Source organism: Oncorhynchus keta, chromosome 1 (genome assembly GCF_023373465.1).
Source record: "Oncorhynchus keta strain PuntledgeMale-10-30-2019 chromosome 1, Oket_V2, whole genome shotgun sequence".
Classification (NCBI taxonomy): domain Eukaryota; kingdom Metazoa; phylum Chordata; class Actinopteri; order Salmoniformes; family Salmonidae; genus Oncorhynchus; species Oncorhynchus keta.
Genome location: NC_068421.1, coordinates 23,791,950 through 23,810,984, shown reverse-complemented (window position 1 = coordinate 23,810,984; position 19,035 = coordinate 23,791,950). Strand labels below are relative to the sequence as shown.

At 42.3% G+C, this 19,035-nt stretch overlaps 1 protein-coding gene across 1 annotated transcript; it reads right to left on the bottom strand.

Moving 5' to 3' along the window:
• Positions 1 to 3,093: 3,093 nt before the first annotated feature.
• On the bottom strand, positions 3,094 to 13,173 carry LOC118370775 (ATP-sensitive inward rectifier potassium channel 1-like). The gene is made up of 2 exons (XM_035755911.2): positions 13,025 to 13,173; positions 3,094 to 7,896 (listed from the first exon to the last, which is right to left on the bottom strand). Exon 2 carries the CDS (start codon positions 7,877 to 7,879, stop codon positions 6,779 to 6,781), a length of 1,101 nt encoding a protein of 366 aa, XP_035611804.1. The 5' UTR covers positions 7,880 to 7,896; positions 13,025 to 13,173; the 3' UTR covers positions 3,094 to 6,778.
• Positions 13,174 to 19,035: the final 5,862 nt, after the last annotated feature.

The window sequence follows — 19,035 nt, the reverse complement described above, 5'->3', positions numbered from 1 at the left end:
ATTGTGCAAGTTCTCCCACTTAAAAAGATGAGAGAGGCCTGTAATGTTCATCATAGGGACACTTCAACTATGACAGACAAAATGAGGAAAAACATCCAGAAAATTGTAGGATTTTTTATGAATTTATTTGCATATTATGGTGGAAAATAAGTATTTGGTCACCAACAAACAAGCAAGATTTCTGGGTCTCACAAACCTGTAACTTCTTCTTTAAGAGGCTCCTCTGTCCTCCACTCATTACCTGTATTAATGGCACCTGTTTGAACTTGTTATCAGTATAAAAGACACCTGTCCACAACCTCAAACAGTCACACTCCAAACTCCACTATGGCCAAGACCAAAGAGCTGTCAAAGGACACCAGAAACAAAATTGTAGACCTGCACCAGGCTGGGAAGACTGAATCTGCAATAGGTAAGCAGCGTGGTTTGAAGAAATCAACTGTGGGAGCAATTATTAGGAAATGGAAGACATACAAGACCACTGATAATCTCCCTCGATCTGGGGCTCCACGCAACATCTCACCCCGTGGGGTCAAAATGATCACAAGAACGGTGAACAAAAATCCCAGAACCACACTGGGGGACCTAGTGAAAGACCTGCAGAGAGCGGGGACCAAAGTAACAAAGCCTACCATCAGTAACACACTACGCCGCCAGGGTCTCAAATCCTGCAGTGCCAGACGTGTCCCCCTGCTTAAGCCAGTACATGTCCAGGCCCGTCTGAAGTTTGCTAGAGAGCATTTGGATGATCCAGAAGAAGATTGGGAAAATGTAATATGGTCAGATGAAACCAAAATATAACTTTTTGGTAAAAACTTAACTTGTCGTGTTTGGAGGACAAAGAATGCTGAGTTGCATCCAAAGAATGCCATACCTACTGTGAAGCATGGGGGTGGAAACATCAAGCTTTGGGGATGTTTTTCTGCAAAGGGACTGATCCGTGTAAAGGAAATAATGAATGGGGCCATGTATCGTGAGATTTTGAGTGAAAACCTCCTTCCATCAGCAAGGGCATTGAAGATGAAACGTGGCTGGGTCTTTCAGCATGACAATGATCCCAAACACACCGCCCGGGCAACGAAGTAGTGGCTTCGTAAGAAGCATTTCAAGGTCCTGGAGTGGCCTAGCCAGTCTCCAGATCTCAACCCCATCGAAAATCTTTGGAGCGAGATGAAAGTCTGTGTTGCCCAGCAACAGCCCCAAAACATCACTGCTCTAGAGGAGATCTGCATGGAGGAATGGGCCAAAAATACCAGCAACAGTGTGTGAAAACCTTGTGAAGACTTACAGAAAACATTTGACCTCTGTAATTTACCAACAAAAGGTATATAACAAAGTATTGAGATATACATATATATATATATATATATATATATATATATATATATATATAAACGTTTATTATTGACCAACTACTTATTTTCCACCATAATTTACAAATAAATTCACTAAAAATCCTACAATGTGATTTTCTGGATTTTCTTTTCTCATTTTGTCTGTCATAGTTGAAGTGTACCTATGATTACAGGCCTCTCTCTTCTTTTTAAGTGGGAGAACTTGCACAATTGGTGGCTGACTAAATACTTTTTTGCCCCACTGTACCAATAGGTCTAATTATGATTTGGAAAGGCGAGAAGGAGTGACAGCTGCCCCTAAACTGTGAGGAGAGCACAAAATGAAGGGAGGGTGCACTGCTTATCCTGCAGGTGGTTTTTGAAACTAATTAAGTATTTGTGGAAATCCATTGAGTCTAGGGAGGTTATCAGAAAATCGACTAGAATGTAGCATGGGCTATCCATAATTGGGATGATGATGGTAGAGGCTTTGTGGTCCTTGCCCCAATCTCATTCTTAACAAGGTTGGTGTGAAACTGTTATAACATGTGTTCTCTCTCTTCCCTGTGAATGTCAATAAGGTTTCTAGGTTGTGTGAAATGTGAGTGATCATTGTTCCAAATGAGGGAAATGGACTTGAGCACTATTTTAGTATGTTTATAACTATATAAGTGGCCAAGCAGTAGTAATTATTGGGTTAGATGGAATGATTTATGTGCAAATGTATTTGTGGCCGGCAGCAGCCTGTCTCTGAATCTAATTGACTTAGGCCACCTGGGAAAGCAGGAGGAAGTTTTTAGGGCATTCATTTTTGTGTACCCCAGCAGAACAGTGTCCCGAAGGTTAAGGAAGGTGGGAATCGTCATGTTATCAAACTTCAGTTTTTGCTATATATGAATATGCATAGCTTAATGCATTACCACCTGTCATATTTTGTGTTTCCTTTTGCTTTTCAAGGCTTTTGCTATCACTCTCGTAGGAACCTGAAGGAGGAAGAGAAAGTCACAAGCTCCGGCTGAAATGTCAGAGGGGTGTTGGCTTGTGAAGGGATGCATACAGCCGTGATGATTACGGATGAGAACTCTGTTGGTAGATAAAAGTGTCTGCAGCTTACTATGAGGTATTCTATATCAGGTGAGCAAAAGCTTGAGATTTCCTTCACACTGGAAGCAACGTTCATGAAGAGACTCACCCCTCCTCCTTTGGACTTACTCTAGGCCACCTTTGTCCGATTGTGCCACTGCATGGAGAAACCATGGAGTGCATGGAGTTCTATGTACAGAGTCATCCAGCCTTGTCTCTGCAGGGCATATTATATTGCAGCTTTTTGAGTCTCTCCAACGAAGGAGAGGGTCAGAGGGTCAATGATGGTAATGGTGAGAGGTTAGCATGTCTTGGGGGTATGGTCTTTGATCCTCTGTAAAGTTCTCACTCATCATTGTTCACGATTCATTCAGGATTATCCATAATGATGGTACATTAATGTACAGTAGAAGTGCTTGGAAACATAATCCATTGTTATTTACAATTAACGTCACTCCAAAATGACACAAGACACTATTTACTATTCGTTTTGATTGGGCTCAAAATATTCGCTTACACACCAAAACAATCTGCAAATGCATCCAAAAAGTCTGTAGAGTCACAAGCTTCATGTCGTCATTGCATGCTAGGAATTGGGACCAAATAAAAAATCTTATTGGTAACTTATTGAGAAAATATATATTGTTTGTTAAACTGAATCTCTTTCTCTGAGCAGTTGTGGAAATGTATTTATTTATTTTTATTTATTTATTTATTTATAGGGGACAATGCACATTAATCAACATCAATATTACAATAATGAAACATCCATGTAAATGTGCCGGGTTTAGTCAAAAGCTCATTTGCACCCGTAGTCCCTGGACATGTAAGGGTCCTTACACAGCCACAATACAAATACTCACTAAAGTAATACAAAATACAAATACATTACATCCAATAATATATAATTCTAACAACAACAACAACAACACTATCATCAATTGTCGTCTTACGTACGAGGAACCACAGATAACTCATGTGTACAGGTTTGGATAGATTTGAGCCATGTTTTAAATTACATTTTAAAAATACAATAATCATTGCGGCTTCTCATGTCCATGGGCATTGCAAACCAGTATACTGTAGCTATTACAGAGAAGGTTGATGGACCGATTTTACTGTGTTGAAAAGAGACAATGGAATCCCCTCTAGTTACTGCCCTTGTTATCCCGAGGTGCTTTCCTTGGGCATGAAATGCTGGCATAGGGTTTTTTCCCCCCAAAAAGTTGGATACAATATAGCACAGTTTATTTTAGTTATTTTATACATTCAATATTGCTCATCTTTATCAACGGTATCTTTAATATCGTACCCTACTGTATGTACAGTGGGGAGAATAAGTATTTGATACACTGCCGATTTTGCAAGTTTTTCTACTTATACATTTTTTTGTATAATTTTTAAGTAATTAATTTGCATTTTATTGCATGACATAAGTATTTGATCACCTACCAACCAGTAAGAATTCCGGCTCTCACAGACCTGTTAGTTTTTCTTTGAAGTCCTCCTGTTCTCCACTCATTACCTGTATTAACTGTACCTGTTTGAACTCGTTACCTGTATAAAAGACACCTGTCCACACACTCAACCTCTCCACAATGGCCAAGACCAGAGAGCTGGTAAGGATATCAGGGATAAAATTGTAGACCTGCACAAAGCTGGGATGGGCTATAGGACAATAGGCAAGTAGCTTGGTGAGAAGGCAACAACTGTTGGCGCAATTATTAGAAAATGGAAGAAGTCACAGATGATGGTCAATCACCCTCGGTCTGGGGCTCCATGCAAGATCTCACCTCATGGGGCATCAATGATCATGAGGAAGGTGAGGGATCAGCCCAGAACTACACGGCAGGACCTGGTCAATGACCTGAAGAGAGCTGGGACCACAGTCTCAAAGAAAACCATTAGTAACACACTACGCCGTCATGGATTAAAATCTTGCAGCGCACGCAAGGTCCCCCTGTTCAAGCCAGCGCATGTCCAGGCTCGTCTGAAGTTTGCCAATGACCATCTGGATGATCCAGAGGAGGAATGGGAGAAGGTCATGTGGTCTGATGAGACAAAAATAGAGCTTTTTGGTCTCAACTCCACTCGCCGTGTTTGGAGGAAGAAGAAGGATGAGTACAACCCCAAGAACACCATCCCAACCGTGAAGCATGGAGGTGGAAACATCATTCTTTGGGTATGCTTTTCTGCAAAGGGGACAGGACGACTGCACCGTATTGAGGGGAGGATGGATGGGGCCATGTATCGCGAGATCTTGGCCAACAACCTCCTTCCCTCAGTAAGAGCATTGAAGGATCTTCCAGCATGACAACGACCCGAAACACACAGCCAGGGAAACTAAGGAGTGGCTCTGTAAGAAGCACCTCAAGGTCCTGGAGTGGCCTAGCCAAGCTCCAGACCTGAACACAATAGAAAATCTTTGGAAAGAGCTGAAATTCCGTATTGCCCAGCGACAGCCCCGAAACCTGAAGGATCTGGAGAAGGTCTGTATGGAGGAGAGGGCCAAAATCCCTGCTGCAGTGTGTGCAAACCTGGTCAAGAACTATAGGAAACGTATGATCTCTGTCATTGCAAACAAAGGTTACTGTACCAAATATTAAGTTCTGCTTTTCTGATGTATCAAATACTTATGTCATGCAATAAAATGCTAATTGATTACTTAAAAATCATACAATGTGATTTTCTGGATTTTTGTTTTAGACTCCGTCTCTCATAGTTGAAGTGTACTACCTATGATAAAAAGTACAGACCTCTTTCTAAGTAGGAAAACCTGCAAAGTCAGCAGTGTATCAAATACTTGTTCTCCCCACTGTATATATACAGTTGAAGTTGGAAGTTTACATACACCTTAGTCAAATACATTTAAACTCAGATTTTCATAATTCCTGACATTTAATCAAAGACATTCCCTGTCTTAGGTCAGTTAGGATCACCAATTTATTTTAAGAATGTGAAATGTCAGAATAATAGAAGAGAGTGATTTATTTCAGCTTTTATTTCTTTCATCACATTCCCAGTGGGTCAGAAGTTTACATACTGTACACTCAATTACTATTTGGTAGCATTGCCTTTAAATTGTTTAACTTGGGTCAAACATTTCGGGTAGCCTTCCTCAAGCTTCCCACAATAAGTTGGGTGAATTTTGGCCCATTCCTCCTGACAGAGTCAGGTTTGTAGACCTCCTTGCTCGCACACGCTTTTTCAGTTCTGCCCACACATTTTCAATAGGATTGTGGTCAGGGATTGTCATGGCCACTCTAACAACTTAACTTTTTTGTCTTTGACCCATTTTACCTCAACTTTGGAAGTATGCTTGGGGTCATTGTCCATTTGGAAGACCCATTTGCGACCAAGTTTTAACTTCCTGACTGATGTCTTGAGATGTTGCTTCAATATATCCACATAATTTTCCTCCCTCGTAATGCCATCTATTTTGTGAAGTGCACCTGTCAATCCCGCAGCAAACAGTTCTATTTTTGTTTCATCAGACAATTCTCCAAAAAGTATGATTTTTTCCCCCATGTGCGGTTGCAAACCATAGTCTAGTTTTTTCATGACGGTTTTGGAGCAGTGGCTTCTTCCTGCCTGAGCAGCCTTTCAGTTTATGTCGATATAGGACTCGTTTTACTGTGGATATAGATACTTTTGTACCTGTTTCCTCCAGCATCTTCACAAGGTCCTTTGCTGTTGTTCTGGGATTGATTTGCACTTTTCGGCACCAAGTACGTTCATCTCTAGGAGACACAACATATCTCCTTCCTGAGCGGTATGACGGCTGAGTGGTCCCGTGGTGTTCATACTTGCGTACTATTGTTTGTACAGATGAACGTGGTACCTTCAGGCGTTTGGAAATTGCTCCCAAGGATGAACCAGACTTGTGGAGGTCTACAATTTTTTTCTGAGGTCTTGGCTGATTAATTTGGATTTTCCCATGATGTCAAGCGAAGAGTCACTGAGTTTGAAGGTAGGCCTTGAAATACATCCAAAGGTACACCTCCACTTGATTCGAATGATGTCAATTAGCCTATCAGAAGCTTTTAAAGCCATTACATAATTTTCTGGAATTTTCTGAGCTGTTTAAAGCCACAGTCAACTTAGTGTATGTAAACTTCTGACCCACTGGAATTGTGATACAGTGAATTATAAGTGAAATAATCCGTCTGTAATTACTTGTGTCATGCACAAAGTAGATGTCCTAACCGACTTGCCAAAACTATAGTTTGTTAACAAGAAATTTGTGGAGTGGTTGAAAAACTATTTTAAATGACTCCAACCTAAGTGTATGTAAACCTCCCACTTCAACTGTACATATTATTCATTTTTCCTCCAAAAGTTCACAACTTGGTCATATTAAGTTATTCTAGGATACCAATCACTCCAAATCCACTGTTGTCGATTCCATTAATGGAGGGGATGTGGTGTCCTACTATGTTGTGGAAGCAGTAGGCACAGTGTGCAGTGGTCACCGCCACCACCTTGGAGAAGTTGGAGAAGTCCACTCTGTACTTGCCCTCTTTACTGCGGGAGATGATGGGCAGGAAGTTGTAACCCCACATGATCTCCTGAGGGATGAAGGAAGTCCTGACCTGGCAGGCTGAGCTGGTGGTCTCGGCTGTGCTGTCCAGAAAGACCACCAGCTCAAACTCCTGTTTATGGAAGGTGTCCTCTGCCATGTCAAAGAAAGGGCTCGCCTTGTCAATCACATGGTAGAGTGTGAGAGGGCACACAAAGAAGAGGTTGTCCTTCCCAGCGTCCATCAGGAACTCAATGTTCACCTGGTCCATGATGATTGTCTCCCCATCGGGTTTGACGGTTGTCCTCAACAGCTTGCCATAGATTTGGCTCCCGATCATCAGGGTCTTGCGTAAGTTGGCCACTCTTATCATGAGGCAAAGGAAGTCCTTCTTAGGACAGATGACAGCCATCTCACTGAATGTGATGGTCTTGGCCCTTTTCTTAGGGAGGGATATCTTGGACACAATCACTCCACATATGAAGCAGTGTATGAGGGCCCCTATGAGAGTCTGGATAATGATTAGGGCTACAGCAACAGGACAGTAAGGGGTAATGGCGCGTACACCATACCCGATGGTGGTCTGGGTCTCCAGGGAGAAGAGGAAGGCTGTAGTGAGACCGACGACGTTCCACACACAGGGGGTGTGATCGTTTGAGGGGTTCTGCCACTTCAGATCCCCGTTGTTCCGGGCAATCCAGAACCACAGCAGGCTGAAGATGAACCAGCTCAGGGTGAAGGAGGTGATGAAGAAGAAGAGGACAAAGCGCCAGCGGAACTCCACAAAGGTCGTCCAGAAGTCCACGAGGAAAGCAAAGTGGTTGCCGTATTTGACGTTGCCAAATTCAATGTTGCAGCGGCCATCTTTGGTCACCAGCCGAGTTCTGCGGATTCTTCGCTCCACCAGGTGGTCTTGGATGAGCTTCTGGATACCAAACACCATTTTCTAGCTCCTGTCGCCTGTTAGAGAGGACAATGTGTTAATTTAAATTTAGTACACACCCAGAAAAATAAATCAAATATCCTTATCATCCACAAACTGTTAGATGTATACAGACTAAATACTATTAATACAGAATACTGTTTTTTTTTATTAATATGTTTAATCTTCCAAGATTAACCTGCATCCCAGATTTTGCAAGAAAGGCATTTCAGTGTACTTATGCATGTGACATTAAAACTTGAAACGTGAGAGGAGACAGACAACCAATCCCTCCCTCTATGCCAGTTGTTTAAGGTTCTTGGACGCTTTGAATTGAATGGAACAAGTATTATGAACTAGAATTCAATGATTAATAATGTCCTTATCCTTTCAAATGACCTTCTTGATCCAAATCAGTCAGGTTTCAAGACTAGTCATTCAACTGAGACTGCTCTTCTCTGCATCACGGAGGCGCTCCGCACTGCTAAAGCTAACTCTCTCTCCTCTGCTCTCATCCTTCTAGACCTATCGGCTGCCTTCGATACTGTGAACCATCAGATCCTCCTCTCCACCCTCTCCGAGTTGGGCATCTCCGGCGCGGCCCACGCTTGGATTGCGTCCTACCTGACAGGTCGCTCCTACCAGGTGGCGTGGCGAGAATCTGTCTCCTCACCACGCGCTCTCACCACTGGTGTCCCCCAGGGCTCTGTTCTAGGCCCTCTCCTATTCTCGCTATACACCAAGTCACTTGGCTCTGTCATAACCTCACATGGTCTCTCCTATCATTGCTATGCAGACGACACACAATTAATCTTCTCCTTTCCCCTTCTGATGACCAGGTGGCGAATCGCATCTCTGCATGTCTGGCAGACATATCAGTGTGGATGACGGATCACCACCTCAAGCTGAACATCGGCAAGACGGAGCTGCTCTTCCTCCCGGGGAAGGACTGCCCGTTCCATGATCTCGCCATCACGGTTGACAACTCCATTGTGTCCTCCTCCCAGAGCGCTAAGAACCTTGGCGTGATCCTGGACAACACCCTGTCGTTCTCAACTAACATCAAGGCGGTGGCCCGTTCCTGTAGGTTCATGCTCTACAACATCCGCAGAGTACGACCCTGCCTCACACAGGAAGCGGCGCAGGTCCTAATCCAGGCACTTGTCATCTCCCGTCTGGATTACTGCAACTCGCTGTTGGCTGGGCTCCCTGCCTGTGCCATTAAACCCCTACAACTCATCCAGAACGCCGCAGCCCGTCTGGTGTTCAACCTTCCCAAGTTCTCTCACGTCACCCCGCTCCTCCACTCTCTCCACTGGCTTCCAGTTGAAGCTCGCATCCGCTACAAGACCATGGTGCTTGCCTACGGAGCTGTGAGGGGAACGGCACCTCAGTACCTCCAGGCTCTGATCAGGCCCTACACCCAAACAAGGGCACTGCGTTCATCCACCTCTGGCCTGCTCGCCTCCCTACCACTGAGGAAGTACAGTTCCCGCTCAGCCCAGTCAAAACTGTTCGCTGCTCTGGCCCCCAATGGTGGAACAAACTCCCTCACGACGCCAGGACAGCGGAGTCAATCACCACCTTCCGGAGACACCTGAAACCCCACCTCTTTAAGGAATACCTAGGATAGGATAAGTAATCCTTCTCACCCCCCCCCCCCAAAAAAAAATATTTAGATGCACTATTGTAAAGTGGCTGTTCCACTGGATGTCATAAGGTGAATGCACCAATTTGTAAGTCACTCTGGATAAGAGCGTCTGCTAAATGACTTAAATGTAAAATGTAAATGTAAATCATTGTTTTTCAGATGAAATAGCTGCCCTTCACAACTTTCTAAATGTGATAATGACAAACCAAGCATTGGTCTATAAGAGGCTGTAAGAGAGAATGGAGTTGTGTAACATTCACTCTTGGATTCAGACTTGTGAAAAAGTTAATGTTTTACCTTCTTTAATTCTTAATTTCACACATCGTTATTAAGGTAAAACACAAGGTAATAGTCCCACTGACCTTAATTCTCATCAAAATATCATTATTTGAAACAGCTTAGTAGCACAAACGCCTCAGCCAGTCTATGATCAATGAAATGATTTCACCTGCTCCAACCCTCAGTCTTATTACTTAACTGTAAAGTGTTGCTCTAGTTACTAGCAGTTACTATGCATCACTTGCACATTTTAATCCACACTTAAATCCTATAATCCTGGGCACATGGCATAGTTAAGACCCCAAGTAATTACAGAAAGAAAGTTATTGTTGAAATATATCACTCCACTGACCCAAATCAGTCAGATCCCCATAACCTCCCTAAAACCATTATCATCTAGCCTACTACAACCATATATAGTTGAAGTCGGAAGTTTACATACACTTGTTGGAGTCATTAAAAATTGTTTTTCAACCACTCCACACATTTCCTGTTAACAAACTATAGTTTTGGCAAGTCATTTAGGACATCTACCTTGTGAATGACACAAGTATTTTTTCCAACAATTGTTTACAGACAGATTATTTCACTTATTATTCACTGTATCACAATTCCAGTGGGTCAGAAGTTTGCATGCATTAAGTTGACTGTTCCTTTAAACAGCTTGGACAATTCCAGAAAATGATGCAATGGCTTTAGAAGCTTCTGATAGGCTAATTGACATCATTCTAGTCAAGTGGAGGTGTACCTGTGGATGTATTTCAAGGCCTACCTTCAAACTCAGTGCCTCTTCGCTTGACATCATGGGAAAATCAAAATTAATCAACCAAGACCAAGAAAAATTGTAGACCTCCACAAGTCTGGTTCATCCTTGGGAGCAATTTCCATATGCCTGAAGGTACCACATTCATCTGTACAAACAATAGTACGAAAGTATAAACACCATGGGACCACTCAGCCGTCATACCGCTCAGGAAGGAGACGCGTTCTGTCTCCTAGGGATGAGAGGTGCGAAAAGTGCAAATCAATCCCAGAACAACAGCAAAGGACCTTGTGAAGATGCTGGAGGAAACGGGTAAAAAAGTATCTATATCCACAGTAAAACGAGTCCTATATCGACATAACCTGTAAGGCCGCTCAGCAAGGAAGAAGCCACTGCTCCAAAACCGCCATAAAAAAGCCAGACTATAGTTTGCAACTGCACATGGGGACAAAGATCGTACTTTTTGGAGAAATGTCCTCTGGTCTAATGAAACAAAAATAGAACTATTTGGCCATAATGCCCATTGTTATGTTTGGAGGCTTGCAAGGGGGAGGCTTGCAAGCCAAATAAAAACATCCCAACCGTGAAGCACGGGGTTGGCAGCATCATGTTTTGGGGGTGTTTTGCTGCAGGAGAGACTGGTGCACTTCACAAAATAGATTGCATTACGAGGGAGGAAATTTATGTGGATATATTGAAGCAACATCTCAAGACATCAGTCAGGAGGTTAAAGCTTGGTCGCAAATGGGTCTTCCAAATGGACAATGACTCCAAGCATACCTCCAATGTTGTGGCAAAATGGCTTAAGGACAACAAAGTCAAGCTATTGGAGTGGCCATCACAAGCCCTGACCACAATCCTATAGAAAATGTGTGGGCAGAATTGAAAAAGCGTGTGCGAGCAAGGAGGCATACAAACCTGTCTAAGTTACCTCAGCTCTGTCAGGAGGAATGGGCCAAAATTCATTCAACTTATTGTGGAAAGCTTGAGGAAGGCTACCCGAAACGTTTGACCCAAGTTAAACAATTTAAAGACAATGCTACCAAATACTCTTTGACTGTATGTAAACTTCTGACCCACTGGGAATGTGATGAAAGAAATAAAAGCTGAAATAAATCATTCTCTCTACTATTATTCTGACATTTCACATTCTTAAAATAAAGTGGGGATCTTAACTGACCCAAGACAGGGAATTTTTACTAGGATTAAATGCCAGGAATTGTGGAAAACTCCGTTTAAATGTATTTGGCTAAGGTGTATGTAAACTTCCGACTTCAGCTGTAGCTGCATATAAACTGGCACTTTCATAGTGATCAATGGTAGGGTATAGCACATAAATATTTGATGGAGGACCTCTGGCGATATGAAAGGCATAGGAGTTTTCTGAATAAATTTGTCTTGTCCTGCTGCCAAGTTATGCCAAATACTGATTTGGGTGGTGGTGCGCTTGTTAGGGAGTGGTGTGTACAAAATGACCAGTGCCGTAAGCTTGTGCCGTAAGCTTGTGCGTTTGTTTCTACGCTCAAAGCTTTGAAACGTCCTGTATTGTATTTCACAAACAAAAACCCGATAATCACACACCATGCTTTGTTGTGAAGCTTTTCTTGTTTGGGTCTCACAAAGCAATTTACTACTAATCATTATTTCTTCCCCATTGTTACTGTATCGTGATGTAATGAATGCTGAGCTCATTTTAGGTTACTTTGATACGATGCTTGGCTGATGCTTTTCAGTAATATACTTTTGAAATAGTGATACTTTTATTAGTATTGTATGGTTCACTTGTCAATGTCAGTAATAACTCTTCAACAATGAATGGTTTCCTCAAGGAAATCTTATAATAATTAATTTAGGCGTGTTACACACTGCTCTGCAACCAATGCCAAGGTAATAGGGACCATTTCCACCCTTGTAATCATCAGTTTGTGATTAATTGCGATGTTTTGACTACACTTATTCAGATTTTAATGTTTGAGCCAATTAGATACTTCACTCAATATTTACACTGACAAATGTATACACATGTTGTATATTTTGCTTCTGCAATGAGAGGTCAGAAAGTCCACAAATTATTTTACCGTTTGTGAGAAAGGTAATAACAATAACAATAAAAATATATAAAAATATATATATATATTTTCCCAATACCATTTCCTTTTAATGTTAAGATCCTCAACAATTTACAAGATGACAAACTAGCCTATACATGTACTTGCACACAAAGTTAGGACTGGAGTCATATCAGTCATACTACATACAATATGCTCACTGGCAGACATGCCACTTTCACTCATAGTGTTTTGGGAAGAAGAACATTAGCGGAATGCCGATTTAAAAATATATGAATCACATGTTTGTAGGAGAGAGTAGCTCTAACACGAAAAGCTCACCCAAGGCTCAAAGTGGGTGCATTTAAACATGATAGATATTATCATTACACTGTTGTTATAACAGGAGAATACAAAGTACTCACTGGATGATAATGGTCCAACTACAGAAGATGAGATCCTCACTCAAACTGAGTTTTCCCGTGAGTGTGGAAACTGTGTTGCACCCTGGATCACCTCTGTCTCTGTCTCTCTCTCTCAGCCAGTCTCTGATGGTGTGCCCTCTGAACTGTAGTGTCTCAGTGCTACAGCTGTGTGTGCTTTTATAAAGCCTTGTACTGATGGGATTGGAATCACTTCAGGTGATGTTTACACACACACAAACATGAAGTACGCTACCCATACAGCCCTCGATCAGGGCTGTCGAGTGGGCATGTGTTTACCCCACACTGCACTGGTACCCGTGTCCAGCCCTGCTACACCACCCGTGTCTGGGGCAGGGCTCTCAATGTTCAGATCAAGAGGAAGCTGTGTGCCACTGTTTACTGTACACACACATACACAATCACACACAATGGGAAAAATAAAGATCTTGAATCGAGGGACAGATTTTCTGATAAGACGTGTGACATAGGATTTGAGTTGCATCTGCTATTGAATTGTCAACCTGAGTCAAACAGTGATGCTGCATTTATGATGCACAGTCGCACAGTCACACAGTTCCCCTGATCTACCCGTAGCTCACAGCTCCTGAAGTGCTGTGACTTGCACTTTCTCCTTTTCTTATTCACAGATTACTGTAATACTTCTAAGGCCTGGTGAGCTCATCCCCATTGTGAATGAAAAGTAAACCTAGCAACATGCATAGGTTAGACTAACACAGAGAAAGGAGATGAAAGAAAGAGACCATGTCCTAGATCAGATAGCAGATAGCTCTCTTGGGTAAGACTGGTATTATCTTTGTTCATGATCGTGGAGGATATGTGTGAATGCGTGGGGTAGGGGGTAGACGTGGTGTGAATTGCTGTTTGTGTCGTCTTTCACCTCGTATTGTTTCCATGAAAAAGTCTACATGTCTGTTGACACACAAGAAGGGATCATGGCTGACAAAAAGTATTACTTCATCTTCCTAGGTATAATGGTTTCCACTAGCTACCACAGCCAAAAAGTCAAAAATGGCTATATCGTAAAAATCGTAAAAATTAATTATTAGCTTTTTGGTCTTCATTTCTGGTTAGGGTTAGGCATAAGGTTAGCGGTGAGGTTAAGGTTAAGGTTAGGTTTAGGTTCAAAATCACATTTTAATAAGAGACATTAAGAGATATTGAAGAAATAGGCAAGGTTTATGACTTTGTGGCTGGGGTAACTAGGGACGACCCGGTAGTTTTTTAGTTTTGTTTATTAAACAACTAACAACTAAAACTTGAAATAGCCATACATGCACATTAGTAAAATCATTGAGAATAACACACAATAAAATCTTGGACTTATTTACATTGTGGTCCTCTTGAGACAAGATCAAACACAGTTGCACATAGAATGACCTTGAAATAATAAAACATAAAAAGAAAGAAGAAAAACATCTATCTCATCACTGCAGTTACATCATAGGACACATTCACTTGGGCACAGAAGACATCAAACAGTTTGGTACTTTATTTTTAAAGCTGCCCAGAGAGGAAGTTGTTTTTATGGGCAGAAGCAACTCATTCCACTCTGAGGCTCCAGTACACAAGAATGTACCTTTCCCAGCATTACTCCTGAAACTGTATAAGCTATACTGCTTTATTACGTGTTAAAAGCATGTATGAGCCCGCATTACCTTAATATAAGGTTAATAATACACTACATGACCAAAAGTATGTGGGCACCTGCTCGTCGAACATCTCGTTCCAAAATCATGGGCATTAATAGGGAGTTGGTCCCCCCTTTGCTGCTATAAAAGCCTCCACTTTTCTGGAAAGGCTTTCCACTATATGTTGGAACATTGCTTTGGGGACCACAAGAGCATTAGTGAGGTCAGGCACTGATGTTGGGTGATTAGGCCTGACTCGCAGTCAGCGTTCCAATTCATCCCAAAGGTGTTCGAAGGGGTTGAGGTCAGGGCTCTGTGCAGGCCAGTCAAGTTCTTCCACACTGATCTCGGCAAACCACTTCTGTATGGACCTGGCATTGTGCACTGGGGCATTGTCATGCTGAAATAGGAAAGGTCCTTCCCCAAACTATTGGCAAAAAGTTGGAAGCACAGAATCGTTGAGAATGTCATTGTATGCTGTAGAGTTAAGATTTCCCTTCACTGGAACTAAGGGGCCTAGCCCAAACCATGAAAAACAGCCCCAGGCCATTATTCCTCCACCACCAAACTTTACAGTTGGCACTATGCATTCGGGCAGAGAGCGTTCTCCTGGCATCCGCCAAATCAAGATTCATCTGTCGGACAGCCAGATGGTGAAGCGTGATTCTTCACTCCAGAGAACGCGTTTCCACTGCTCCAGAGTCCAATGGCGGTGAGCATTACACCACTCCAGCCGGCACTTGGCGTTGCGCATATGGAATCTTAGGCTGGTGTGTGGCTGTTCGGCCATGGAAACCCATTTCATGATGCTCCCGAAGAATAGTTATTGTGCTGATGTTGCTTACAGAGGCAGTTTGGAACTCGGTAGTGAGTGTTGCAACCGAGGACAGACGATTTTTATGCGCTACGCGATTTAACACTCTGTCCCATTTTGCAATATCCCTCAATCAATTTGATTTTCAGCTCTTTTTCAAGGAATATTTATAAGTTTTGGTCGAAAAATCAGGTCAGAGGAAGTCCACAAAGACTTGGAATTAATTCAAGTTGAAGGATAATTTGGGCTTCTTCATATGAAATTATTTTCTTTTAATTTATGATGAAAAAAATCTGTCTCACATGATGGTTTTCAGCAAGGGGTCCGTTTTTCTACAGGGAAGCTTTCTGCAGAGTCATCATATTGAGGGACATTCATGTTCCTCAAACATCAGTCTGCCCTGCAGTCTCTGGCAGAAATGGTAGGCTGCTACGCTCTCAAATGTCTGACGTGGAAAATTGGGTAGTACTCAAAAATGATTTGCTGCTTTTGATCACACAAATAGTCCTTCAAAATGATTTGTTTGGCATGTAGCTGCCTCATTGTCTGTATGCATCGATGCTCACCTCTGACAGATGAGAAAAATGTAAACATTCAGAGAAGCAAGGTTTTATCAATATGATTGTAGGACAGAGGCATACTGTGATATCTTTGTGTGGATGAGGTGGGTGAGGCTGTACATGTCAATGGTACTGTTCCAGTTAGACCTTGATGGGGCTTTCAGGCTTTCCTCAAACACGCTGTGGCTGCTGGTTACCATGCTGGCATCTAACAAGAGCAGGTATAGACTCTCAGGGTCACATGGAGGTGTGGGTGTGTGCGTGCGCGTCTCTTCCTCCCTTGTCTTGCATTACCTAGCTCATGTCCTCCCCTTGCATGTCCTCCCCTCCAAAGACTTCATGACGATTAAGCAGCCGTCTAGCTTGTAGAAAGTAATTACACTGAAGTGAAAGAAAAGGCCTAAATTAAATCTGAGCATATGAAAAGCTGAAAATCTATTATTTTCTCTCGAGCGGCCTTTTTCATCCTGTTCTGTTCTATAAGGGGTGCAGTGGCGTGTGTTATGGTATGAGTGCCAATATAATTTCTTACAGATGTAGGATCTTAATTCGATCACCCTGATGCAGGAAAACTTGTTGTTTTTTAGGTTTAAAAAGCCTTCTGAAGTTTGTGATTCTCACTTTCTGACTTGATTTTCCCTTACAATTTTTTTTATCTACCCTTAAAAAAATGTCCATTAATTATAATCCACAAAACAATTCACATTTCCTACTGCTGTATGATTATTTTCCTGCTGTAGCAAACAGGCTCAAATTAAGATCCTACATCTGTAGAATGTTATGTGACACTAAGAGGTGGAAAGAGCACCATTTGTAAGAGAGAACATTAAGTTAAAGCCCGCTGCAAGCTCTTTCTATTGTCCCCCCTGTCTGGTTTAGTTTTGCCACGTCTGCTGTTTTAGATAACACCGCACCATAGTTAGTTCCCATTTAATTTACAATTACAGGTACAGTCCTTTACATTTAAGCTTCCATTTCTGGTTGTTGTGAAATAATAGAAACGTTGTCTGACCACCTTATCCCACTGCTGAACATTTCCTTTCAGCCTGTGTTATTTTTCTCTGTCAGCACTTCACTCCCCTACCTTCACTCCCCTACCTTCACTCCCCTACCTTCACTCCCCTGCCACAACATGAGGCTGATTGGGGTCAGAATGAGCCTACAAAGTGGAGGTACTGATCCTTCTAACCCCGCCAGGCCTCCCTGAGAACCACAGGGCTGGTCAGCTTGATGAGGAATTACTATCAGACATTGGTGCCAATCCAACACTGTTCCACTTCCAGAGACCAAACACCGGCTGGAGTGTTTTTTCCCCCTCTAAGCATGACAGGACCTCCCAGCAGACAACATGAACATTTGTATAGACAACACTGTTACAAGAGATGGCTTACAACAAGCCTAACTCCCCAGCCCAGCCAACAGCCACAGCCTGTCCTGTTGTAGTTATACACCTCTACAACAACAGTGCAGCGATACTTACACACTGTACATTCACACAGAGAACTGCAGCAGTCAGGGCAATTCTTCAATGGTTTACTGCTACTGCTTCTCTCCACACAGTGTCTGTGTGTCAGGGCTGTCCTTATCACGCACAACACACCATCGTGGGCAAGTGGTCTAGTCTTCCAGTAGAGTGCATCCTTGCTTCCCTGTTTTTAAGTTGAAATCCAAACCTCTTCCAAAGAAATTGTTGCAGTTCTCTCAGTTTAAATATTGTGCTTGATAGGAGGTAGAACGTTGGAGAATCTAACCAGTACTTCAAAAACATTGACAATCTTTTTAACTGCGGTGTCAGAGATAGTTCAGTGGTCCTGGAATGTTAACTTTTATCTCCCCGTTTTATGATTTATGTTAAGAGCCCCATAGAGGAACTGAAAATGTCCTAAACAATAGGATCAAACCGCATGACATGAGCTTGAGTAGATCTAGATGAATAATGTATCCTCATAAAAGAAGTAGATCCACACACCATAGAATAATTCATAATTTAAACACTAATAGAAGTTCTTTCCCATAGTTAGTGCATCAAACATGTGTACTTGTACTGAACAAAAATATAAACTCAAAATGCAACAATTTCAATGATTTCACAGTTCATATAAGAAAATTGGTCACTTGAAAAAATATTCATAGGCCCTAATCTATGGATTTCACATGACTGGGAATACAGATACTGTATGTACCTGCTGGTAACAGAAACCTTTTTTTAAAAGGTAGGGGCGTGGATCAGACAACCAGTCAGTATCTGGTGTGACCACCATGCGCCTCATGCAGCGCGACACATCTCCTTCACAAAGAGTTGATCAGGGTGTTGATTGTGGCCTGTGGAGTGTTAAACCACTCCTCTTCAATGGCTGTGCGAAGTTGCTGGATATTTACGGGAAATTGAACATGCTGTCGTACACGTCGATCCAGAGTATTCCAAACATACTCAGGGAGTGAGATGTCTGGTGAGTGTACAGGCCATGGAAGAACTGGGACATTTTCAGCTTCCAGGAATTGTGTACAGATCCTTGCGACATGGGGACGTGCATTATCATGCTGAAATATGAGGTGATGGCGGCAGATGAATGGCATGAAAATGAACCTCGGGATCTCGTCACTGTATCTCTGTGCATTCAAATTGCAAACCGCTCTCCTACACGATCCCATACACATGCTGACAAAACTGCCATTTTTTTGTCCCCAACACAAGGTGCATCTGTATAATGATCATGCTGTTTCATTAGCTTCTTAATATACCAAACCTGTCAGGTGAATGGATTATCTTGGCAAAGGAGAAATGCTCACTAACAGGGATGTAACCAAATTTGTGCACATTATTTGAGAAAAACAAGCTTTTTGTGCAATATGGAACATTTCTGGGATATTTTATTACAGCTGTAACATACGACCAACTGAAACATAGGACCAACACAACATGTTCCATTGATATTTTTGCTCAGTGTTTATTGATGGTTGGCTGGTAAATGGATGGTCTAATGATCT